Source organism: Panthera uncia, chromosome F1 (genome assembly GCF_023721935.1).
Source record: "Panthera uncia isolate 11264 chromosome F1, Puncia_PCG_1.0, whole genome shotgun sequence".
Taxonomy (NCBI): domain Eukaryota; kingdom Metazoa; phylum Chordata; class Mammalia; order Carnivora; family Felidae; genus Panthera; species Panthera uncia.
The window spans coordinates 1,547,943-1,573,606 of NC_064813.1; the positions used below are offsets into that span (position 1 = coordinate 1,547,943).

A 25,664-nucleotide genomic window follows, 5' to 3' on the forward strand; every position below is an offset into this window, starting at 1 on the left:
TCTCACAAGAACCAAGCAGACGTTCAAGTAGAGAGAAGTCTTGGGTGGAAGCCTGCGGACGCTCCCAGCCCAAATAACACAGCCCATACACACGCGTCTGAACAGAACTAGGCATCCATCGCGTGCTGCTTTGTGGCGTGGGTGTGCGGTGCGGGGTGCGAGGAGGCGGGGCACGGAGAGCGTGTGGTAAGGCGCCTGCTCCGGAGGAGGTGAGCGTCCCGGCCGGAGCCCCATCAGCTCACTGCTCCGGGCTGAGCCTCGAGCACCGCAGGCACCAGCCGGACGCTTATGTTCCAGGCCCGGAAAGAGACTTCTGCTCTTGCTTGTCCTGATTCAGAATTCCTGAATGTCTGTGTGTCCCTCTCCTGCATTCAGGTTGGGGAGGGTGGTCTGCGGGCAGAGCAGGTGCCTTCCGGGGACCTGGAGGCAAGTATGGCAGCTGCTGACTTGGCATCCCGGCCTCTTGGCCCCGGCTCTGGGATCCTTTAAAGTCCTTCAGGCGGCTAACTATTTTTCGTCTGCACGGTGACCCACACGCTCCTCCCCTGTCTTGACCGACAGATTTCCTAGAACTGAGGAGCAGGTTGGCGCGTGTAGAACATGGAAAGAGGAGCCAGTGGGGCCACAGCGCAAACAACTCTATTTGTCTGCTTCCCTTCTCTGTCCCCCAGAGGCAGCATGTCCAGAAAGTATCCTGGGTGGAAGGGGAGCTCACCAAGCACATGATTATGGGAAAGACAGATCCAGGGTCTTGCTCTTCTCCGAATGTAAGGGCCGACTACACAAGCAGCAATCAGAGAACGTGGGCCAGGTTTGAAGAGTGGTTAAGCCTGTGGTCCGAGTAGTTATTTCTACCTAACATGTTAGAGACTACACATGAACACATTCACTCTGCTGTTCTCTAGGGTGTCATTTTTCACCTTGTTAGAAAATATTTTCCAAACAAAATAGGGAATTTGTAAAATTGTAACACAAGAAGACTGAGATACTCTGTTACATTAAAAATATTTCTCTCTCCAGACCACGATTGGCAGTGGATTATTTTGGATGGTCCAGTGGATACGTTTTGGGTAGAAAATCTAAACTCCATGCTGGATGATACTAGAACACTGTGTCTGGCAAACAGTGAGCGAATAGCCTTAACTAGTAACATACGAGTGGTTTTTGAGACGGACAGTCTCTCTCAGGCCAGTCCTGCAACCGTCAGCCGGTGTGCGATGGTCTACATGGTAAGTTCCCAAAAACAAACGTGTTAAGGAAAACGTGTTGTTTAGGGTAATAAGGGTAATAACTAGTCATTACCTACAGCGTTCCTGATGATGGTTTTATGATTACCTCTGGACCTGGCAGGGTTTTGTGTCCCCTCAAGTCTCCTAACCCAGGAGTGAAAGGAGCGTAATCCCTGTTTAAATGAGGACGACCCGGTAATTGGGGTGGCAGGTGTCCCACAACTGTGAGTGGTGCTTTCGATGGACAGCACAGGCTGCTGGTGACTTGTCTTTCCCACGGAGGAGAGACACCTTTCCTCACCTGCCTGTGACCCTGAGGGCCCGTGAAGTATATTTTGCCAAGACAGTGGTGGGGGATGGAAGGCACACAAAGATTAAGTGTCTTCTCTCCATGAAATTAATCATTAGCCACGGTTGGCCCTGTGTTCTGATCCGCTGAACGGATCTTAGCTGTAATGAAGCTAAGAACAGCGCTGCTTTTCTGGCTAAGCCACTCCCCTTGCCGGGGACACGTAACCTCCCCCCCAACCCCTCCCTACACACAGTTCCCCACCACATGTTGTCTTGTAAGACCAGGGTTAAAACCATAAGTCGTCTCAGAGACAGGTCCTTCTTCAAGGTCTTGATCAGCTGCCCTTTGATGACTGATGATGCTGTGTTTTGCTGGGGGCGGAGGTGAAGTAAAGATAGTAAGGAGGAGGATGGACGCCTCATTTTTCTTTACTTACGTAAAATTACCTTGTGCTTTATATTGTTAGGATCCTGTTGATCTGGGATGGGAGCCCTATGTCAAGTCGTGGCTGTTGAAAACTTCTAAAATTATGAGTCAAACAGGAGTGAGTTGTCTTGAATTGTTGATTAAAAATAGCGTCACAGACGGACTACAGTTTATAAAGAAGCATCAGAAATGTCAGCCGTTTCCTGTACAGGACCTAGCAGTGGTCACAACTCTCTGCAGGATTCTTGATGCCTTCTTTGAGTTCATGAGTGAAAATGGAGGCTTTGGAAAATGTGAGCTTTTTCCCCTTCTGAGTCATATCAATGGTCTTGTGTGTCACTTAATCAATGCTAACTATTTATCACCTTCTATTAAATTTTACAAGAGAAAACAGAGAAAGGAAGACCAGGAATTTTCAGTCTATTTGAACCAGACACACACATGGAAGAAACTAAAAATCACTAACAAAGGGGCATATCAGTGACATAAACTAATGTCGTACATATGTTGGTGGGTCACATGGAAAACGAGGATAAGGAATTCCAAGAGGGTCTTTCTGAGGGAAGAATGCTTTGCTTGTTTGTTGGTTTTAAGGATTCTTAGAGATGGAAATAATGGAGGGAAGTGTGTCCAGGATCCTCGGCAAAAGCTGTAATCATGCACAGGTGTAAACCTGGAGAGTAGTAAAACGTGTTGGGTGAGAGCAAAAGATTCCGGAAATAGTGCGGCATTATTGCTAACAGCACGGCCCCTGGAGTCAGAAGCCTGCCTCCCAAGACCAGTTCCATTGCTTCCCGAGGAGATGGCTAATTAGGCCAGGCTCCCAACGCTGTCTCCAAAACCCAATTCTGGATCCCCCAAACTAACAGAAATGGTAAGAAGCCCCTGGGGTGACAAGAGGGTAAGGTCCCACGCGGGGAGCACGGTAGGTCCAAGAGGAAGAGAGCCGGATACCACGAATGGGCGAACATTTAGGTTGGCCTCTCCCCTTCTCGTGGTTTCCTTGTAGCTTCCCTCAGCGGCTGACCTTTCGTAGTCCCGTTTTCACCGGGAAGTTCTTTCAGGGCCTCAGGGCCCCAGGTCCATTCAAGAGTCTAATCCTGCTGCCTTCCTTCTCTTGCACAAAGTCCACCCTCCTGGATCACTCATAAAAGCCCGGTTCTGCCGCAGCCTGTACTGGGTGGCACACCCCGGGGCGCAGTGGGTGGTGCGTGTGCATTTACTCCTCTGACTTTCTTCTTTGTGTCTGATTCTGAGGGAGCGCCCCACCCCCTTTTTATAGCTCAGCTGTGGTTAGCTCTTGTTAGGATAGTTTTTCTCCACACTTATGTGTTTGTGGTGGTAGGTAGCCGTCTATTTCTGGCTGATTTGCCACATTAATGAGATTCAGTAAATTGGAAAACCTATTTGAGATGGATAATTTTGAAGTGAAATATAAATTTTCCCAAGTGATCTTTAAAAAAGGAAAAATCTGATAGAAAGTTGAATTTTTTTAACATTTATTTTTGAGAGAGAGAGAGAGAGAGAGGGAGGGAGACACAGAATCTGAAGCAGGCTCCAGCCTCCAAGCTGTCAGCACAGAGCCCGATGCGGGGCTGGAACTCACGAACGGTGAGATCATGACCTGAGCCGAAGTCGGACGCTTAACTGACTGAGCCATTCAGGTGCCCTGAAAGTTGAATTTTTAAAAGGCTTCTCCCACCCTCCCAAAAATACTGAGCCAAGCTCATTAAATTTTGTTGGTAAATTTCACCAAGCTTTTGCAGAACAAATTATCTTTATAGAATCTGTTCAAAAGAATAGAAAAAGAAGGAAAGCTACACAACTTGTTTTATGAAGTTCGTATGCAGTTGATGCCCAAACCAGACAAGGTGATACAGAATGGACAATTATAGACCAAGTCTGTTCATAAATGTGGATGCTGAGATTATAAAAAAAAAATACTAGAAAACTAGGGGGACTAAAGATACACCACGACAAAGTAGCTTTGCCTTCAGCATGTAAGAATGATTTAACGTGACAATTATCTGTCAGAATAACTTGCCAAATAAGCCTATCAAAAGAAAGAAACTATGTCATTATTTCAATAAATGGGAAATACGTTTAAATAACATTGTACAACTTATATGTTAAAAGACACTTGGTGGGGTGCCTGGGTGGCTCAGTTAATGGACTTCAGCTCAGGTCATGATCTCACGGTTTGTGGGTTCAAGCCCCGCGTTGGGCTCTGTGCTGACAGCTCAGGGCCTGCAGCCTGCTTTCAGATTCCCTCTCTCTGGAGCCTGCTTCCCTCTCTCTGACCCTCCACCCCCCCCAAAAAAAAAAATAAATAAACATCAAAAAAATAATAAAAGATACTTGGCAATCCAAAAAAAGATAACTTACTTTTTTTTTTTTTTTTAATGTTTATGTATTTTTGAGAGAGACAGAGACAGAGTGTGAACGGGGCAGGGGCAGAGAGAAAGGGAGACAGAATCCGGAGCAGGCTCCAGGCTCTGAGCAAGCTGTCAGCACGGAGCCTGATGCGGGGCTTGAACCCACAAACCGCGAGATCATAACCTGAGCGGAAGTCGGACGCTCAACCGACTGAGCCACCCAGCCGCCCCAGAAAGATAACTTTCTTAACCCTTGGCTTTTTCTATTAAAAACCTACAGTAAACATTTTCAGCAGTAATCATTAGATGCATTCCTATCGATTCAGAACCTTGGGAGTTTCTTGGGTGAATCTGAAACTGGCACCCACGCCTGGAAGGTGAGGAGAGACCAAAGAAAGAGGCAGACTAATCCAGATTGGGAGCTGGCAGCGTTTTCTTTTTTGTAACTGAAGCAGAGTTAACAGACAGCATTGTTAGTTTCGGGTGCAGTACAGTGATTCAACCTTTCTGCACCTCACCCTGTGCTCAGCATGATGGGTGTTCTCTTAGTTCCCTTCACCTGTTCCATCCATCCCCCACCCAGCTCCCCTCTGGCAACCACCAGTTTGTTCTCTGTTTTTAAGGGTCTGGGGTTTTTTTGTTTTGTTTTGTTTTTTGTTTGTCTCTGTTTGTCTTTGTTCATTTGTTTCTTAAATTCCATGTATGCTCGAAATCATATGGTATTTGTCTTTCCGACTGATTTCACTTAGGATGATGCCTTCTAGGTCCCTCCATGTCATTCCAAATGGCAAGATTTCATTCTTTTTCATGGCTCAGTAACATCCCACTACACACACACACACACACACACACACACACACACCACTTCTTTATCCATTCATCTGTTTTTTGTAAGTTTTTACTTAGATTTCAGATAGTGAACATACAGTGTTATATTAGTTTCGGGTGCACAGCACAGTGATCCAACACTTCCCTGCATCACCCGGTGCTCATCACAAGTGCCCTCCTTAATCCCCATGTCCTATCTCCCCCGTCCCCCACCACCTCCCCTCTGGTGACCATAAGTGTGTTCTCTAGAGTTAAGAGTCTGTTTGTTGGTTTTCCTCTCTCTCTCTTTTTTTCCTTTTGCTCATTTGTTTTGTTTCTTAAATTCCACATATGAGTGAAATCATATGGTATTTGTCTTTCTCTGACTTACTTTGCTTAGCATCATACTCCCTAGCTCTGTCCACATGATTGCAAATGGCAAGATTTCATTCTTTTTATGGCTGAATAATATCCCATTGTATATATATACACCACATCCTCTTTATCCATTCATCAGTCACTGGGCACTTGGGCTATTTCCATAACTTGGTTATTGTAGATAGCGCTGCTATAAACATAGGATTGTATGTCTCCCTTTGAATTAATATTTTTGTATCCTTTGGGTAAATACCTAGTAGTGCAATTGTTGGGTCATAGGGTAGTTCTATTTTTAACTTTTCAAGGAACCTCCACACTGTTTTCCAGAGTGGCTGCTGCACCAGTTTGCATTCCTACCAAAAGTGCAAAAGTGTTCCCCTTTCTCCGCATCCTCACCAACATCTGTCCTTGCCTGAGTTGTTAATTTTAGCCATTCTGACAGGTGTGAGGTGGTATCTCCTCATGGTTTTGATCTGCATTTTCCTGATGATGAGTGATGTTGAGCATCTTTCCATGTGTGTGTTGGCCATCTGGATGTCGTCCTTGGGAAAAATGCCTGTTTATGTCTTCCGCCCATTTTTAATTGGATTATTTGTTTTTTGGGTATTGAGTTAGATCAGTTTCTTATATATTTTGGATACTAATCCTTTATTTGCAAATATCTTCTCCCATTCTGTAGGTCACCTTTTAGTTTTATTGATTGTTTCCTTCTCTGTGGAGAAGCTTTTTATGTTGATGAAGTCCCAGTGGATTATTTTTGCTTTTGTTTCCCTTGCCTTAGGAGACTTATCTAGAAATAAGTTGCTACAGCTGAGGTCAAAGAGGTTACCAACTATGTTTTCCTCTAGGATTTCTATGGTTTCATGTCTCACACTTATGTCTTTCATCTATTTTGAATTTATTTTTATTTTGGTGTAGTTCCATTCTTTTGCATGTAGCTGTCCAGTTTTCCCAACACCATTTGTTAAAGAGAGTGTCTTTTTTCCATTGGATATTCTTTCCTGCTGTGTCAAAGATTAACTGACCATAGCGTGTGGATTCATTTCTGGGTTTTCTGTTTCATTCCACTGATTTATGGATGGACACTTGGGTTGTTTCCGTATCTTGGCTATTATAAATAATGCTGCAAGAAACATACGGATGCTGTATCTTTTTGAATTAGGGTTTTCAGTTCTGTTTAGGTAAATACCCAGTAGTGGACTTCTGTTTTCAATTTTTTGAGGAACCTCCCTACTGTTTTCTACAGTGGCTGCGCCAGTTTGCACCCACAGCGGTCCAGCACAGACCTCATCTGTCAGTTTCCTTGCCTATAAAAACCGCCTGCTTCTGCTGCTACAGTTTAGTAAGCTAGGGAACTAAGAGATGACGTTTGTCTTGGGCAGCTATGAGTAGGTCTCCACACCTGCTTTCCAGAGTTTTAAAAGTTTATGTAGAGGCCTTCATGAGGTTTGGTAACGTACATAGTCCAGATGGCGTCAACACGTTGCTGTCTCAAGGCCGCGTCCTTGAAATGGCTCCGAGTGGAGGAAGCGGGCAGAACATCCATCCCCAGGACAAGGGAGGGGAAGGAACCTCTGATTACCTCCATCCAGCTTAGAGGTCACCAGCAGTCATGTCTTCTCGATGACTTCCTTCACCATTTTATCTCCTGCGATGGGTTTTTTACAATCTTAATTGCCCTCTCTTCCACAATGTGCCCTGAGTGGTCGGCATGGGGTCTCAGCAGCATGGAGATGGCTCGTTTGGTGGTTATCTGGCTGCACTGGGGCAGGTACCACAGCAACAATACAGGCACATTCAGGAGAAGACACAGATGAAGATAATGATTCCCAAAATAAGCAACAATGTTTGTTTCCATTCAGAGCCCCGTGACCCAAACCACTGATTTATCAAGTGCCCGAGGTTGGGGCTGGGATCATTAACACCTTCACTTGTGGGTTCATGTGACTTTATGATACATTAACAGACTCATCAGGTATGAACACATAATATTTTGCCTGTATAATAGTATGGGGGCCTCCTTGTTAGACAGTAATCATGTCCAAGGCCGTCTTATTTTGGAAGACAGCTTTTCTCATTAGAGATATTTTCGGATTCAGTAAAGATGGGCTTTGTTGGCTCTCATTTGAGGCTTGCTGAACGGATTTGGTGGCTTCTGTGTGTGCTGTGGTGCCCTCCAGGCCGGTGGAGGAAAAAAGATGACAGCCACGCGAAAACAGGACGTGCCCACCTTGCCTTGGGGTGAGAGAGGTCGACAGCTTTAGAAACCTGACTCGGTTGTGCACACCATACCTGTTGGCCAGGGGCGGGAGCTCCTCTGTTCCAGTGGGATGACTCATTGCAAGTCCTAGAAGATAATGTCTTCCCAGGCACGATGGGGCTGGGATGTTTCCTGTGATTTTACGTCTTTATGCTACCGGGTGTTTGGGCTGGGGTCCGCAGTCTGGCCCGTGGGGCAGTGGACTCTGACTCTTCACACGTCTTAAAGCCTGGGCGGTACTTCAGTCTACCTGGCCAAGGAGATTTTACTCGTTAGTAATTCAGTCTGCCGCTTTATATTTTTTTCAGTTAACCTTTCTGCTTGCAGAAGATACTGGAAGGTGCATCCTGCATTTAGTGTGGTGTTCTTTCGCCTAGTCTTGTATATCATGACCTTTAAAATGTGGCCCTCAGTCATTGTTCTGTTCAACAAGGGCATTGGTATAAGGGGCTCAGCTTCTTTAGTCCCCTCACGACAATAGCCGGGCTTGCATGGCAGTAGGGGAAAGCTTGGGTGAGACCCCATGTGGCGTCCAGACCAAATAGGACATGTTTAGAACCCTCGCTCAGAGGGAGGAGTTCAACATAACCAGTGTGCTAATTCTTGATACCAAAGCTTATTTTTCCTTAGGCCGATTAAATAGAGATCTTTTATAAATTAATTTTGACAATATAATCTGGAGGTACAAAAATGTTGTTTATAGAGAGCATATACCCAGACACATACATACACACCCAGACAGCTACAGAGACCCTATAGCTTTAATAATAAAATGCACCCAGGAATCTGGTAAAACCCACTAGTTTATAAATAACAGTTGAGCTCAGACCGTGTCTGTGGCAGATGGGGCAAGTTAAGGTTTCCCGACCGAATGGCCAGAGTGTTTTACTGGTATTCGCGGGGAAGACTTAAGGTTTGTGTTTGCCCTTGATGAGTTTCCTCCTGGAGGCTGAGGCCTGGATGTGGGGGAGAAGCTTGTACTGCCCCCTGTATCCACCCTTCTGTTCCTGTCTCAGGTGCGCAGGGGCGGCGTCTCAGTTCTCTCGTGGGGTAATCACATTTTAAAGACACGATCAGATTTCCATTTTCAAGGGACAGAGAGAAAATGTAAGTTTTCCTCCTAGGACTTTTGGGGTGTACTTCTGTATTAGCAGACGTCCGGGGTAGTCGCTGTTTAAAATCTGTCTTCATATTAGGGTCAGATGACATGGGGCACTTCATCTGCTCCGTTGTCCAGCCGAACGTCCTCCCCTCTGCTGCCCTCATTTTGTCCGTGATTCCCCCTCTTAGATTCCCCATCAGGATATGTCCGAGGGCTCGGGCCGTGACGGGTGGCACTTGGGCCCTCCTCGTTCCGTAAAACCAGCAGACGGAAGAGGGGGCAGACAGGTGCACATCTCGTTCTCACCTCGGTTCTTCTCACTTCCTAACCCGAACTCCAGACCCCGCTCGGGCGTCAGTGGCCAGCCCCTCACGGCAGCCACCGGCGCCCTTCTCTGCTGCGCCGTGCTACCGTGTGTCCTCAGCTCACATCCGACTCAGGGGCCATCCCTCCCTGTGCAGAGGTTCGTGGCTAGCCTGGGACTTCCCCTCGTGGATGCCTTGTTCCCAAGTCGAGTTTCTTTTGTCCCCTGACAGTTGTAGGTTTGCTTCCCGGGTGGAGTTCAAATTGGCCCCTATACGCGGAGGCAGGGAGACACCCAAGAGGCCACTCCAGGTTGTAGGTGGCTGTGGCGATCAGCAAGAGAGCCTACATACAAGGCTCGTCTTGAAGGACTGCAGGATGAGCGGATCCCCGCACCCACGCACAAGAATCTTAAAAGCTTATACAGAGGCCTTAGTGGGATTCAGTCGTCCTATTCATTCAGGGTGTTCTTGACAACACGTTGCTCTCTCGAGACCACATTCTTGGAATGGCTCCTGGCGTTGGAACAGTGGGCAGCACGTGCACTCCAACGACGGGAGAGGGGTAACAAATGTCCAGTTGCCTGGGTCCAGCTTGTGGCCCAGCCGCGGTCGCGTCCTCTCGATGGCCTCCTCCAACAATTCTGTTAATGCTGCTTTTACTCCTGTTACTATTCAACATGGTCTTGGGGGTGCTAATCAATGTAGCAATAGTTAGAGGGGAAAAAGGAGGTTTCTGAGAAGTAAAAAGGAAGAGGGGCATCTGGCTGGCTCAGTCCGTTAAGTGTCTGACTCTTGATTTTGGCCAAGGTCACACATGAACTCAAGGCTTATGAGTTTGACCCCACGTCGGGCTCCGAGCTGGCAGTACAGACCCTGCTTGGGATTCTCTCTCTCTCTCTCTCTCACTCTCTCTCACTCTCTCTCACTCTCTCTCACTGCCCCTCCCTCGCTCATGCTCCCTCTCAAAAATAAACATTAAAAAAACAGAAAGAGACAAAACTATTACTGTATGCAGAGGCTATAGTCCTATTCATTATTAAAAAAAAAAAAAAAGAAAAATCAGCAGTTGATTAGAATTGGAGATTACAGCGAAGTCACCAGATGTTAAATCAGTGGGCAAACATCAGTAGTGTACTTACCACCAAGTTTCATAAAAATATCCCTCTATATTTTATAACCTGGTTATGAAATATATTTTGTTATAACCTATACTTTTTAACCTTGTTAGAGTTTTATTTTTAGCTTAAATTATCAACAGTGTAAAAAGAAAACCTCAGACTGGGAGAAATTATTTTCAAATCACATTATCTGCTAAGGAGTTAATATCCAGAATATATAAGGAATTCCTGCAACTTAACAAAAACCCAAACAACCTAATTAAGTTTATTTATTTATTTTGAGAGAAAGAAAACAGGGGGTAGGGGCAGACAGAGAGGGGTGCAGAGGACCTGAAGCAGGCTCCGAACTGTCAGCACTGAGCCCGACGTGGGGCTCGAACTCACGAACCGTGAGATCGTGACCCGAGCCGAAGTCAGACACTTAACCCACTGAGCCACCCGAGCACCCCAAACAACCTAATTTAAAAGGAGGTGAAAGACCTGAATAGACCTTTCTCCAAAGAAAATATGCAAATGGCCAACAAGCAAATAAAAAATGCCCGACATCACTAATTATTAAAGAAATGCATGAAGGCAAACCCACAGTGAGATACCACTTCATAGCCGCTAGGATGGCGATTATAAAATTTTTTGAAAATCAGAAGATAACAGATTGGGGCATGGATGTGGAGAAATTGGAACTCTTGTGCACTGTTGATGACCATGTAGAATGAGGCAGCCGCTATGGAGAACGGTATGGCTGTTCCTAAACAGATTGGACATAAAATTATCACTTGACCCAACAATTCCACTTCGGAGTATATATGCAAAAGACCTGAAGCAAGGACTTGAACAGATATTTGCACACCCGTGTTCACAACAGTGCGATTCATAATAACCAAAAAGTGGAAACCACCCAGTGGTGCCTTGACAGAAGAATGGATATTCTTCAGCCACCAAAAGGAATTCTGACACATGCTACAACATGGATGACCCTGGGGGACAGTATACTAAGTAAAATAAGTCACAAAAGGACACAATTGTATGAATCCACTTATATGAGGTACCTGGAAAAGGCAAATGCACGGGGACAGAAAGTAGACTAGCGATTACCAGGGTCTGGGAGAAAAGGGAATGGGGAGTTGTTGTGTAAAGGGTGTAGAGTTTTAGTATGAGATGATGGAAAGTTCTAGATATGGATGGTGGAGATGGTTGTGCAAAGCCGTAAACGTACGTAATGCCATTGAACTGTACAGTTAGTGGTCAAAATGGTCAATTTTATGGCATATATTTTACCTAATAAAAAGAGTTTTTTTAATTATTCCCCCAAATTTTTCAGGACTTGATATAAACCCTCAAATATGCAGTGGCATTCCTGCCCTCATAGACCATTCCACACCCTACAATGTATGCGTATACAGAGGATTCTTCCTCCACATTTTCAGCTAACCTAGCGACTGAGACAGGATAGAGGGGAGAGCAGATGTAGAAGTTACCCGAGTCCGGGGATCTTTTCACAACTACTAAAATTTCCAATACACAAAATTCTTAAGAAAATGTTTAACCTTACAGATCATGAAAGGAACATTTCTTTGAAAATAGCATACAATTTTCATCGGATAAGAGATTTTTGAATGAAGAAAACACACCGATAGCTAAATGTATTCACCTATAAACTCTCACAGAAGTTATTTGAGGTATAAATTGATTCAGCCTTTCTTAGTGAACCATCTGGCAATCTATGTTAAAAATATGGGGTGCTTGGGTGGCTCAGTCGGTTGAGCGTCCAACTTCAGCTCAGTTCACGATCTCACGGTTCGAGAGTTGGAGCCCCGTGTCGGGCTCTGTGCTGACAACTCAGAGCCCAGGGCCTGCTTCGGATTCTGTGTCTCCCCCTCTCTCTGCCCCTGCCCCTGCTCACACTCTGTCTCTCTCTCTCTCAACAATAAATAAACATTAAAAAAAATTTTTTTTGAATAGCAAAATACTCTGCCCTAGAATCTCTTATTCTAAGAATTCATTATAAAGAAGTAATAACTGAAGTATATAGATTTATGCACAAGGAGCTTTATTTATAGCAGAATTATTTATAATCCTAAAACAGCAAGAATCTGAATTCCATCAGCAGGAGAAGGACTTCCTGGACTGTGGTGTGGCAATGTCACATTTCACTGGAAAGACATGAAGACGAACTTAAAAAGCAGGATGAGAAGCCAACCCTCTTTCTAAGTTTTGATTTGAGCTTAGATATTAAAGTATTGTATTTAAAAATACTGGAATGACATTGTACTAAATGCCATCATGACATGCATGAGCATTTAATCATTGTTACCCACGTGTGGTGGAATGGTAGAATGGCAGGTTCTACAAGAAGCCTGTATTATGTCAGTATAAAGAAAACAAACATCATAACAACAAAAGTAAGCTAAAGGGAGGAAGAAATAATCGCTCACTCTTTGTGCTCCTGCATGGTGTGCGTGACGGGGACGAGACAGGTGGGTGACAGGAGATGGAAGGAAACCAATACCTCGACCCCGTGCCGAAGATGCACCTGTTTGCTGTTTGTTTCAGCGAATTTAAATCTGTTGTCTGAAAGCGTCCTTCTCTTCATCAGGACCCACGTATTATTTAGTTTGTCACATGCACCACATTACCTGAATGTTCTAGGGTTTCATGTTAGAACAGTCAAACTTACAGAAAAGTTGCTAGAATAGAATGACGAAGTGTGTAGATGTACGCTTCAAATAAGTAAGAAGCATTTCAGACAATGGCAGGTCCGTTCCCTGCTCCTCTTTCCTTCGAAAGGTAGCTCGCACTCTGGTCTGACGAGGTAGCTGTTATGTGCAAGAAAAACCTCTGTGACAGTTCAGAAATGAAACAGTGTTGAATGTTAACCTCGCTAATTAACCAGGTAAATTCTGGGTCTATTGTTCACTGTGGAAAAATACTCTTCCCTTTTTAAGGTGACGATTGGAAGGACGTTTCAACTGGGGAGAAAGATTCTCCACGTGCAAAAGTTTCTGCCAAATTCAAGAATACAGAAGAGAGGTCAGTTATTCATTCAGCAGACATGGTTAAGTACCTTCTGGGTGCCGGACACTCCAATAAGCACAGAATTACTAGGCAATAAACCTGTACCAGTTCTGGAAAGAAGGGGTCGTGTTTGTTTTGTCTGGAGTAGCTGATACACAGTAGGAATTCAGTAAACATTCTCTAAATGAACTGTTTCACAGGACTGGAAATTTCAAATACCGTTGTGTGTGTGTACTGTAGAAGAATGTTTGCCAGTACGCTTCGGTTCAGTGATCTGTTTTTAGGATTTTCATAATTTGTAAATAATTTTATGATAATGCTGAATCCTGAACTATTTTACATGCCTTGAAATCAGGCCCAAGCCCCTGATTCAGCTCCATCACCTTCGGCCCGGTTTCTGTAGAATTTCAGGGTCCACAGACCAGGGTGACCCCGTCAGCCCAGACTGGACGAGACTCTCCCCACACTTACAGCACCTGCCACTAGCCAGGTTGAAGTAAATCAGGCCCTCGGACTTGGTTGAGAGGAGACAGTATGAGTAACTATTCACTTGCTTGTGTATTTCTACATAAAATGGAAAAAGACCAGATCCTCTCCCAAAAGATAGGTAAATCTCAGCTAATAACTTGACCTAAAATAGAAGTGAATCACGTGTACTAAATCAGTGAAACAAAGGTTGACTACAAATCTCTTACACTAATGGTACTTTAAAAATAGTGACAATATTGGGGCGCCTGGGTGGCTCAGTCGGTTAAGTGTCCAACTTCGGCTCAGGTCATGATCTTACGGTTCGTGAGTTCGAGCCTAGCATTGGGCTCTGTGCTGACACCTCAGAGCCTGGAGCCTGCTTCAGATTCTCTGTGTGTGTCTCTCTCTGCCCCTCCCTCATTCACGCTCTATCTCTCTCTCTGTCTCAAAAATAAACATTAAGAAAAATTGAAAAAAAAATATTAACAGTATATAATCTACATGACTTAGCAAAGAAGATTCTACATTAACCTTAAAACATTTATGTCAATACCTAACTGTATCCTAACATTTAATAATGAGACTTGGACATGAAATTGAAATACATCACTGAACTTTCTTCTAAAAATGTTAACCTTCGTCCTTCTACATGCATCTACCCCAGAGCTGAAAGTACATGGTATCTGGAAAAGAATCCTGATAAATTGAAAGTAGTGATTCAGAAGCTCTTCATGTTTGCATTTACGTGGGCGTTTGGAGGCGTTTTACAACATGAAAGTGACCCTGAAGGTGAGACGGTGCTGTATCGGAGCTGTGATCCCAGTTCAGCCGCCAGAGTCACTTACGGCTTTGACAATCTCGTCCGCAAACTGTTTGAAAATAATCCACAAGTAGGTAAGTTCTGGGCGGTGTTCGGGGGAAACTCAGTCGTAATTATGCTCACTTTAGAATGTTAGTTTGAAACTCCGTATGGTTGGGCTCATATTAAAATGCCCGTCTTTGCAAATGTGAGGTGAAAGTCAAAACGTTAATATCCACACTCCAGCCCCATCCTCCCAGGAAAAGAGGTGGAAGGAAATTAGATTCCGGGCTGCTTCTGGTTTCCCAGGAAGCTGTAACACAAGTAAAGCAGAAGAACAGAGGTAGCACCTCAAAACTGTGACCTCAGCCCCGCTGAGCCCTTCGGCTGAACAGCTGGGTCTGTATTCTCCACAGCATCTCCCAGCAGGAACTTCTGCAGAAGGAAATACCAGTTTCATATGGTTTTATTTTATTTTTTAACGTATGTTTAATGTTTATTTATTTATTTAGAGAGAATGAGCAGGGGAAGGGCAGAGAGGGGGGAGAGAGAGAGAATCCCAAGCAGGCTCCACACCATCAGTGCAGAGCCCGACGCAGGGCTCGAACCCATGAACCGTGAGATCGTGACCTGAGCCGAAATCAAGAGTCACACTCTTAACTGACTGAGCCACCCAGGCACCCCATATTTAAAGACTAACATTTTAAAAATTATCTTAGGAGGACTTAGGTTTCTTTATTGTGTATGTTTTTTGCATCAGTTCTAACAAATGGAATCTATCCTAATGTTCTGAAACAGTCACCCTTACCAATTAGCTGTTGTTGATTAAAGGGACCTGGAAAAGACAAAGGCTTCATTGGTTCAGGTGCCCGAAAGGCCCAAATACTGAACGTGAATATATTTAGAAGAACTTTGTTAGATAAAGATGAGAGAGAAAAAATAAATGACCAGAAGTACAAATTCTACTGCTTTGTGTGATGTAACTCTTAAAGCATCCTTTTGAAGTTATTTCTAAAAGTTCTGTTTAAGACGTCTGGATCGCAAAGTTTTATGTTATTTCCTATGGAAATTAACTTTTAATGTCAAAGCATGGCATGTTAATTTGTTGTCAAACTCTGTGATTCAGCTTGATGTTGCTAACTCTTATGGTGTATAAACTGCCCTCAGTTCCATTGTTTCCTCTCCCTGTGAGCCTGAAGACAAGACCATAAATTACACATTATCTTAGATTGTTGATCTCAAAATGGTGAATATGAAATTCTGTTCTGTGATCTGAAGCACCAGTGGAAAAGCTAGTTTGGGACGAGCGTGTATGAAGGCAAGGAAGGAGAGGCAGGTGGTAGCAGTTGTACAAGGTATAAGACCATCAGAGTGGAAATGAGAAGAGAAGACAGCCCACAGACCTCCCACTCGTAATCATCCCGTGAACAAAATTGTAAAACACAAAACAATACCAACAAAGTCACCCATCATTATATTAACTCATTCCAGATGAAAGTATCGGATCCTAACAGAGACCTTACTTTAATGTGAATGTGTTTAGGGTTCTCTAAAAGATAAACAAGGAAATGGCATCTGTTTCTACATAAATAAGCAATTATGAAGCAAAAACAAACAAACAAAAACAAGTAGAAATGAACAAACATGTGGCTATGAAAAAGGACCAAATAGAAATTCTACTCTTGGCATCACCAGAGAAAGAATTAGTAAATAGAAACCTAGAGACAAGTCTTCGAGTTTTCTTCATATTGACTTTGTGTATTTCTTACTAAGCTTAGTTGTAAGTATTCCATCTTTTTTTCCTTTGGTTTTAGGTTTGCCATTCTAAATGGTGGCACTTAAAAGTGCTTCCCCAGTAAGTGTGGTCCTGGTTTTGTTGCTGTGTCCGCACTCTTCTCATTTTTAGGAGCTGTATTTGGTTCCTTTGTTTCAAATAGGCTTTGTCACTTTTTCATAGTTTCTCATCCTTTTTAGGTATTTTCAAGCTTACTTTTATTTCTTTCAACGTAACAAGCTTGGCCGTCTTAGATTATGCACCTGATCGTTCCAGTCATTCAAGTCTTGGTAATTTATGGCTGTTCCTTTGTTTCTGCTCATTACCTTTAACTGATGATTAAATTTGAAAAAACTATCTGTAGGAATAATTTACGGTTGAGGCTAACAGTTCCATTCTGTCGAAAGTGTACCCACTGCAGCCATCACAGCTAAAGATCATCAGTGCATGTTACCCTTAGGGCAGAATTAGGTGAGGGGCAGGCTCGTTCCCTGACCGGAAACCGTTTCCTCACAAACTAGCTCTTAGTTGCAGGAGATAAAAACAACAGAGAAAGAAGGCCAAGGACGGATGTTACAATGAGCCCCCTTGCAGAATAGTGGCTTCCCGGAGATTCCCACATCTCACCCCTTGGACCCTGTGAATATGCTGTCTCATAACAAAAGGGAGTTTGTGGATGTGATGAAGTGAAGGATCCTGAGATGGGAAGTTATCCTGGGTTACTTTACGGGGGGCCAGTCTCGTCACAGGAGTCCTTTCCGATGCAAGAGGGAGGCGGAAGAGTCCGAGAGCGGGTGTGAGGATGTAAGTGCATGGCTGAAGAGATGGGCAGTTGCCGGCTTTGAGGATGGAGGCGGGGCCACGAGCCACGGACAGCAGGTGGCCTCCCAAAACTGGAAAGGGAAAGAGCGGGATTCTCCTCGAGAGCCTCCAGAGGAACAGGGTCCTGCCAACACTCTGATTTTAGCCCAGTGAAAACGGGTTGGACTCCTGACCTCTAGGACTGAAAGAGAATAAATCTGTGTTGTTTTAAGACCCATAAGCTTGTGGTGATTTGTTACAGCAGCAATAGGAAACTTACACAAAGGCATTTTTAGCCTGAACTCCTGCTTTCTTTGCTTGATAGATACGCCGATCATGCAGAAGTGAAATCAGCATGTGTACATTTGTTGGCACAATAGACAACATTTCTCAGCTCTTTACTTGTGTCACCCTTCCCTTGGCGGCACAGCCCAGTGCCAGGAGGGGAAAGTGACGGCGTGCGTGTGAGCAGCCAGCTTCTCAGTTGTGCGGGACCCTACCAGGGAGGCCCATTTCTCGTTAGCCCCCCACAAAGGACTGAATTGTGAACTATTGAGTGTGGGGCAGTGAGTGGCTGGGAGAACAGCAGTCAGGATTCAGAATGGAGCATGTGAAAGGGACACGAATCCTGCTGAACAACTTTAGGACTCCCAAGGAGCTCTACCCATGAGCTGCTGGGGACACCTTGCCTGAGGATCCCCTGAACTGGCCCATGGGCACCCGAACACTCCATGAGCCTCACCCATAAACACCCTCATCCGGTGGCCAGCACCCTGTGTGCACCACAGAAGGGAACTTTTTCAGATGGCTCGTACAAAACTAGCCCAGCTGCAGGATTGGGAGAAATCACACGCAAATACAGCATCCAACACCACCTTAGGGAAAGCAACAGGGAGGCTGTCGGTGCCCCGCCTGGCCAGGCAGGATGGAGAGAAGGCATACATGCCCAAAAATTACCCAACTGGAGAGAACCAGAAGAGTGCAGCAAGCGTTTCCATAGAAAATACTGAGAAAGCCTCAGAATCCTCAATGGGTCGAAGGGAGTTTTTTCTCTCCTACAGCCAGTTAGTAAACACTTGAGGAAACTGCATCATCAAATGTGGAGACTGCAGTGAAGGACTTCAATGAGCATGAAAAGTCAAGGACACATGGCAGCCAAAGAAGTGCAGTATTTTTATAGTAACTGGCCCCAAAGAAACAGAGGTCTGTGGTTTTCCCAGTAAAGAATTTAAAATACTTGTTTTGAGGAAGCCCAGTGAGCTAAAAAGAAAATACTGGAAGATGATTCAATGAAATCAGGAAAACAAAATAAGAAATTTAACATGAACAAAATAAGAAATTTAACGGAGATAGGAATCATAAATAAGAACCAAACACAAGTGGTGGAGCTGGAGAGCACAACGAGTGAAACAGAACATCAACCAGACTGGATCAAGCAGAAGAAAGAACCTCTAAGACAGAAAGCAGGTCATTTGAAATTATCCACTCACAGGAGAACAAAGAGAAAAGAATGAAGAAAGCCTGTGAAATATGGGATATCATTAATTTTTAAAACTCTACACATTACTGGGGTCCCAGAAGGAGAAGTGAGGGAGAGAGGGGCAAGGGCTTAAAGAAATTATGGTAGAGAACTGACTGAATCCAGGGAGAGATTTAGATACCCGTTACATGAATTTCAGAGGTCCTCCAATAATTTCAACCCAAGAATCTTCTCAGACACCTTATAAACTATCTAAAGAAAGATCATTTGAAAATAGGCAAGGGAAAAAATTGCCCACCTACAGGGAATACCATAAGCCTCAGAAAATTTCTTGGCACAAACCTTGCACACCAGGAGAGAGTAGGATGATATATTCAACGTGCTGAAAGAAAAAAAAAAAAAACTGCCAACCAAGAATACTTCACCCCACAGAGTTGTCCTTCAGAAATGAAGGAGGGATGAAGACTCTCCAACACAAAAGCTGGGGAGTTCATCACCACTAGACCTGCCTTACAAAAAATGCTAAAAGGAGCTTTTCAAATTGAAATGAGGAAGGATGTTAATTAGTAACAGGAGAACACGTGAAATTATAAAAAACATTGGTAAAGGTTAGTATATAGTCAAATGTTCTAATATTGTAACATGTCGGTCTGTGAATCACTTAACTCTAGTATAAAAATTAAAAGATAAAAACATTAAAAATTACTGTAGCTCCAGTAATAAAGAGAAGTAAACTGTGACATGAATAGCATAAAATAGGAGGAGGGGTAAAAGAGTTTTTGCATGTGACTGAAATGAGCTTGTTATCAGCTTAAAAGACTATTATAGCTATAAGACACTGTATGCAAATGTCATGGTAACCACAGACCAAAAACCAAAAACCAACTGTAGATACACAAGAGATAAAGAGAAGGAAATTCAAGCACACCACTAGGGAAAATCATCAGTTCACAAAGGAAGGCAGGAAGAGAGGAAGAGGGAACAAGGGAACTATAAAAGACTGAGTAGACAAAACAGTCCTGTTTTGGCAGAAGAACAAAGCTGAAGGCATCGCACCCCCTTATATCAGACTGTATTACAAAGCTATAAAAGTCAAAACAGCATGATGCTGGCACTGAACACAGACACATGGACCAATGGAACAGAACAGAGAGTCCAGAAACAAGCCCATGCTTATATAGCCAACCAATTTTTGACAAAGGCACCAAGAAGATAGTCCCTTCAATAAAGAGAATTGGGAAAACTGGATAATCACATGCAAACTGAATAATGAAGTTGGACCCCTATTTACACCACTGACAAAAATTAACTCAAAATGGGTTAAGGACATAAATGAATCCATAGAACAGGAGAAAACACTTGAACGCCATATACATGTGTGATAAGGGGTTCATAGCCAAAATATATAAGGGACTCCTACAACTCAATAGCAAAACATAAATTCATAAATAACCCCAAATGCTCTGATTAAAAATGGCAGAGGACCTGAACAGAAGACACTTTCCCAAAGACACACAAATGACAAATAGGGCCATGAAAAGTCCAGTGTAATCATCACGTAAATGCACATGAAAACCGCAATGAGGTATTATTACCTTACATCTGTTAGAATGACTATTACTAAAATGGCAAACGACGGCAAATGTTAGGATGTAGAGAAAAGGGAACCTTGTACACTCTTGGTGAGAATTTAAATTCACATGGCCACTGTGGGAAACAGTATGGGGTTGGTGCAGCCACTGTGGGAGACAATATGGAGGTGACTCAAAAAATTAGAAATAGAGCTACTGTGTGATCCAGCAATCTTATTTTGGGTGTATATCCAAAGGCAATGAATTCACTGTCTCCAAGAAATAATATTATCCCCATGTTCATTGCAGGATTATTCATAATAGCCAGGACACGGAAACAACCTAAGGGTTCATCGACAGATAAATGGATAAAGAAAATGTGATATATATGTAGCAAAATAAGTCAAACTGAGAAAGACAGATACCGTACGATCTCACTTATACGTGGGGCCTAAAAAAGCCACACTCGTGGAGAATAAGACGGTGGCTGCCAGGTGCCCGGCGGGTGGGGGACATGAGGAGATGTTGGTCAACGAACACAAACCTCCAATTATCAAATAATCAAAACTGGGAATGTAATGTGCAGACTGTATATCGGAACGTCGCTAAGAGGGTAGATCGTAAATGTTCTCACACGTTCATAGACAGATAATTATGTGAGGCGATGAAGTTATTAACTAACCTTGTTGTAATTTTTTCTCAATATATGTATGTATCAAATCATCCCATTGTGCACTTGAATCTTACGTGATATCATTTGCCATTTATGTCTCAATAAAGATGGAAAACTAAAAATTTTTTAAATCAATACCAAGTGTTAGCATGGCTATATAGCAACAGGTGGTTTCATCTACTGCTAATTGTAGGATACAAACACAGCCACTCTGGAAAGCGGTATGAGTTTCTTAAAATGTTCAATATGCATGTACCATAGGACCCACCATCATGCCTCTAGGTACTTATCCCAGATCAATGAAATCTTATATTCAGTCAAACCTACACACAGATATTCATGGCAGCATTATTCGTAGTTGACAAAAATTGGGAAGAACTCAAGTGTTCTTTAATGGGTCAGTGGTTAAACAGACTGTGGTCCACCCACACAGTGGAATACTATTCAGCAGTGAAAGGGAATGAGCCATTGATGAAGAGTGATGAACGACAGGAATGAATCTTAAATGCATTATGTAGTGACAGAACTCAGTTTCAAAAAGGTGCATACTGTAATTTTCCATTTCCATGACAGTTTGGATAAAGCAAATATAGAGAACAGGGCCATCTGGGTGGCTCAGTTGGTTGAGTGTCCAACTCTCCATTTTGGCTCAGGTCATGATCCTGGGGTCACGGGATCGAGCCCCACATTGGGTTCTGCACTGATAGTGCAGAGCCTGCTTGGGATGTGTGTTCTCTCTCTCTCTCTCTCTCTCTCTCTCTCTCTCTCTCTCTCAAAAAATAAATAAATAAATAGATAAAAGTAAAAAAATAATAGATCAGTGGTTATCAGGGGTTAGGACTGAATACAAAAGGGGTAGGCACAAGGGAATTTTGGGGGGTTTTGCAATTGTTCTCTTATCTTGTCTACTGTAGTGATTACAAGAATACATGCATGTGGTAAAAAAAAAAGAAAACAACTCATAGAACTGTATACTCCCCAAAAATGAATTTTCCTGTGTATGGAAATTTTAGAAATGATTCAAAGAACTATATGAAATATAAGCACTGTTATCTTCATATGGTGAAACCATGGCTAAATGATCTGCTTTTATTATCCTGTATTTTCCCGAATCTATTAAGAAAATTTACTAATTTTATAATGGAAAAGTGAATGTGATTTGCAAATAAGTGGCAGACTTACCTGATATATTGTTTTGGCTCTACCAGTGACTGTCACTTAATAATATCCAGCACAGGGTGATAAGCGGGACGTCCGGGTAAGACCTCAAAGAGTATCACATCATGATTCACCTTGCTTTGGGGATATAAAAAGATGTTTTTATATAATTAAAGATAAGAAGAAGAAAAAGATAGGCCTGTTTTATATATTTGGATATACCCTTGGTGAATAGTTACTGTTTCTAGTTCAACAATCAGATTTTTCACATAGAGATCATATCATTAATGAAAATTCCATAAACAAACCTTTCTTACTTGGACCCGTTTATTTGTCATTTTCAAACACAGGCATCAGCCTACCAACTGGTAAGCATTCGATCTTTGGGTATTTTGTGGATTTACAGCAATGCGAATTCATACCATGGTCAGAGTTACTTCCTAGTATTCAGACACTCATTCAGAAAGGTAAGACTAATTCTAAGAACCATTCTCTAACTTTTCTAAAATATTGGAATTACTCTACATATAAAAGTAGATATGTCAGCAACTTTGAAGATTGATATATTCCAAGTTCGTGTGGGATCTAGTTTTTTTTCCCCCTTTTTTAAATATGATTTGTTGTCAAATTGCCTTACATAGAACACCCAGTGCTCATCCCAACAAGCGCCCTCCTCAGTGCCCATCACCCACTTTCCCCTCTCCCCCACCCCCCATCCACCCTCAGTTTGTTCTCTGTATTTAAGAGTCTCTTGCGGTTTGCCTCCCTCCCTCTCTGTAACTATTTTTTTCCCCTTCCCTCCCCCATGGTCTTCTGTTAACGTTTCTCAATATCCACATATGAGTGAAAACATATGGTATGTGTCTTTCTCTGCCTGACTTATTTCACTCGGCATGATACCCTCCAGTTCCATCCACGTTGCTGCAAACGGCAGGATTTCATTCTCCCTCGTTGCCAAGGAGTATTCCGTTGTATATATAAACCACATCTTCTTTATCCATTCGTCAGGTGATGGACATTTAGGCTCTTTCCATAATTTGGCTGTTGTTGACAGTGCCGCTATAAACATTGGGGTACAAGTGCCCCTATGCATCAGTACTCCTGTATCCTTTGGGTAGATTCCTAGCAGTTCTGTTGCTGGGTCATAGGGTAGATCTAGTTTTAATTTTTTGAGGAACCTCCACACTGTTTTCCAGAGCGGCTGCACCAGTTTGCATTCCCGCCAGCAGCTCAAGGGGGTTCCCGTTTCTCCACATCCTCGCCAGCATCTGTAGTGGAGCCAGTTTAGATCTATGTTTACAAAACATGCCTTCAAACAAGTAACCACTGCGTGTTGCTTTCTGAGAAACTGGAATATATTTGATTGTGTCAGGTGTGCATGGTGAAGCTGTAGTTGATTGAAGGGCTTCCTGATGGAAAATACGTATCATTTTAATTAGCTGTGATGACTGAGAGCAGAGAAGGGGGAGGACTTCTTTTGAAAGAGGAAAAGCAGGGGAGCCTGGGAGGCTCACGTCAGTTATACGTCCCGACTTCAGCTCAGGTCATGATCTTACGGTACATGAGTTCGAGCCCCACGTCAGGCTGTCTGCTGTCAGCCCAAGCCCACTTTGGATCCTCTGTCCCCTTCTCTCTCTGCCCTTCCCCTGTTCACATCCTGTCTCTCTCTTTCTCTCTCAAAAATAAACATTTAAAAAAAAAAAAAGGACAACTGTATATGTAAGAACTACACTTGATTATAAAAGAAACTGCTGATGAGAAAACCAACCGTAACCTAACACCCACAACATGCTGCATGGTTTTCATTCTCAATCTTCTGCTTATACACATAGAAAACAAAGATGTAGAAAATTGTTGTGCCGTGAGAGCTCGGTTGAAGTTGAGGCAGAGCTGCACATACAAGAAATTCAATAAATGCAAGTGGAGTTGAATTTCTTTGAGGTTAGGCTTCTCTCATCAGTGAATTTCAAAGTTTGGTTGTAAGACTTTTTGATAGAAAACAGCCAGAGATACCATAATTATAGGCATCCAGAAAGCTCTGTTTTTGAACTAATTTATACAGACATTCTACGTATAGGATGTGGAGAAATGCTGGTACCAGATCATTTGCATAAATAGAAGCATCTTACATACCTGCTCAGTAGGTCAGGAACAGGGAAGAGTCCACCGGTATAACAAAACAACTTTAACTGGTTGGTACTATTGAAGATGCGTACCTTCAATCTGATAGTTATGTGTTCTTTATTTTTTATTTTTTTAACAAAATAAATTATACAATATTGATCTTAAAAAGTACGTAAGTATTAGTGGGTGATTCTGTTTCTTTGAAACCTCTGAATTGTGTCTCATATGTCAAAGCAGCTAATGTTGGTTATTTTTATCCTTAACTTTTACTACTACATACAAAAGTATAACAACGTCAGTGTACGTGACTCAGTATCTTAGTGTGCCGTTCCTATGGGAAAACAGAGGTATTTATTTCCTCCAAACCTATGAAGATCCCACTTCCCCCGGTTCCGTCTTATCCTAATTGTAGGCAACAGGCTTAGAAGAAACTGAAACCCTCTCAAGCTTTCAACCCCAAACCTGTAACAGGAATCTAAATGTCACAGCATCACAATGTCCTCTTCGATCCAGCACCATGCAAAGTAAGTTAGGGGTCCTGGTCCAGGCCAGTCTCTGGCATTCCCACAGAAAAAAAAAAAAAACAACAGAAAAAAAAAACCCACATTTGGTTCATACAATAATCCAGAAAGCATCTCAGAAATACCACTGGCTGTGTGAGGTGCCATATCAAAATTATAAACCGTGTCCCACTTTGTAGTGACCCGACAACTGTGCACATGAGAAGCTATGTGCAAAATGGTAGGCGTATTTTACATAAACTCAGCCCAAGACCGAAACCACACTAATTATCCATTGCTGGAGCGCTGGTAAGAAAAGTACGATACGTTCGTCAAATAGAAGAACATTAGCTAGAAAAAAGTCTCTGTGGGATAGAGGATCTCTAAAATGTACTAAATTTTTAATAATTGCTGTGCAGGGTACACAGTGTGGGGTGGGGACTAGTCCCTGGGATGAAGGAGTGAGGAAGAGACCGCTGAGTGCACCCCCCGATGTACGTTTGAATTGTGCACCATGTGAATGTCCTGGCTGGTCCGTTTCTAGTGCTTCAGAGATGAAGTGAGGTCTGTGTTGTATTTAACCCTTTCGAGAGTTTTGGCTGTGTAATGTGGGGGGAAGAATTGGGATGGTATTCACAGGAAGCTGTTGTATCAAGAGAGACTTGGTTTAGTTTTTGTTTGTGGGTGTGTGTGTGTTTGTGTTTTACTTCCTATAAAATTGCCTATATTCAACGGGTTTTTACTAAATGTCAGTTTCCCATAGTTCAACCAATAAAAAGATTAGAGATACTAGTGCATACGTGTTTCCACAATGGAAAATTTCAGCAGAAAGAAAGAGACAGATCACGGGGGGGGGGGGGGGGGGGGGGGGGGGGGGGGGGGGGGGGGGGGGAGAAGGCTCACCAAAGGACCGAAGTTCTTTAAAAGGACGCAGGAGAGGGGCTGTCTTCACTTGCACTCCAGGGAACGAGGAGGAGAAGTGGGCAGAGCACGGGGGTGGGAGGGTGTGTAC

The 25,664-nt window shown here is 43.2% G+C and overlaps 1 protein-coding gene across 1 annotated transcript in view; it reads left to right on the forward strand.

Annotated features, from left to right (window-relative positions):
• Positions 1 to 25,664, forward strand: part of DNAH14 (dynein axonemal heavy chain 14) — a 305,880-nt gene that overhangs the window by 153,705 nt on the left and 126,511 nt on the right. The window contains exons 39-43 of the mRNA XM_049635106.1: positions 1,021 to 1,229; positions 1,988 to 2,240; positions 13,235 to 13,319; positions 14,437 to 14,666; positions 22,379 to 22,495. Coding sequence (XP_049491063.1) covers positions 1,021 to 1,229; positions 1,988 to 2,240; positions 13,235 to 13,319; positions 14,437 to 14,666; positions 22,379 to 22,495 — 894 coding nt within the window. The remainder of the gene's footprint in view (positions 1 to 1,020; positions 1,230 to 1,987; positions 2,241 to 13,234; positions 13,320 to 14,436; positions 14,667 to 22,378; positions 22,496 to 25,664) is intronic.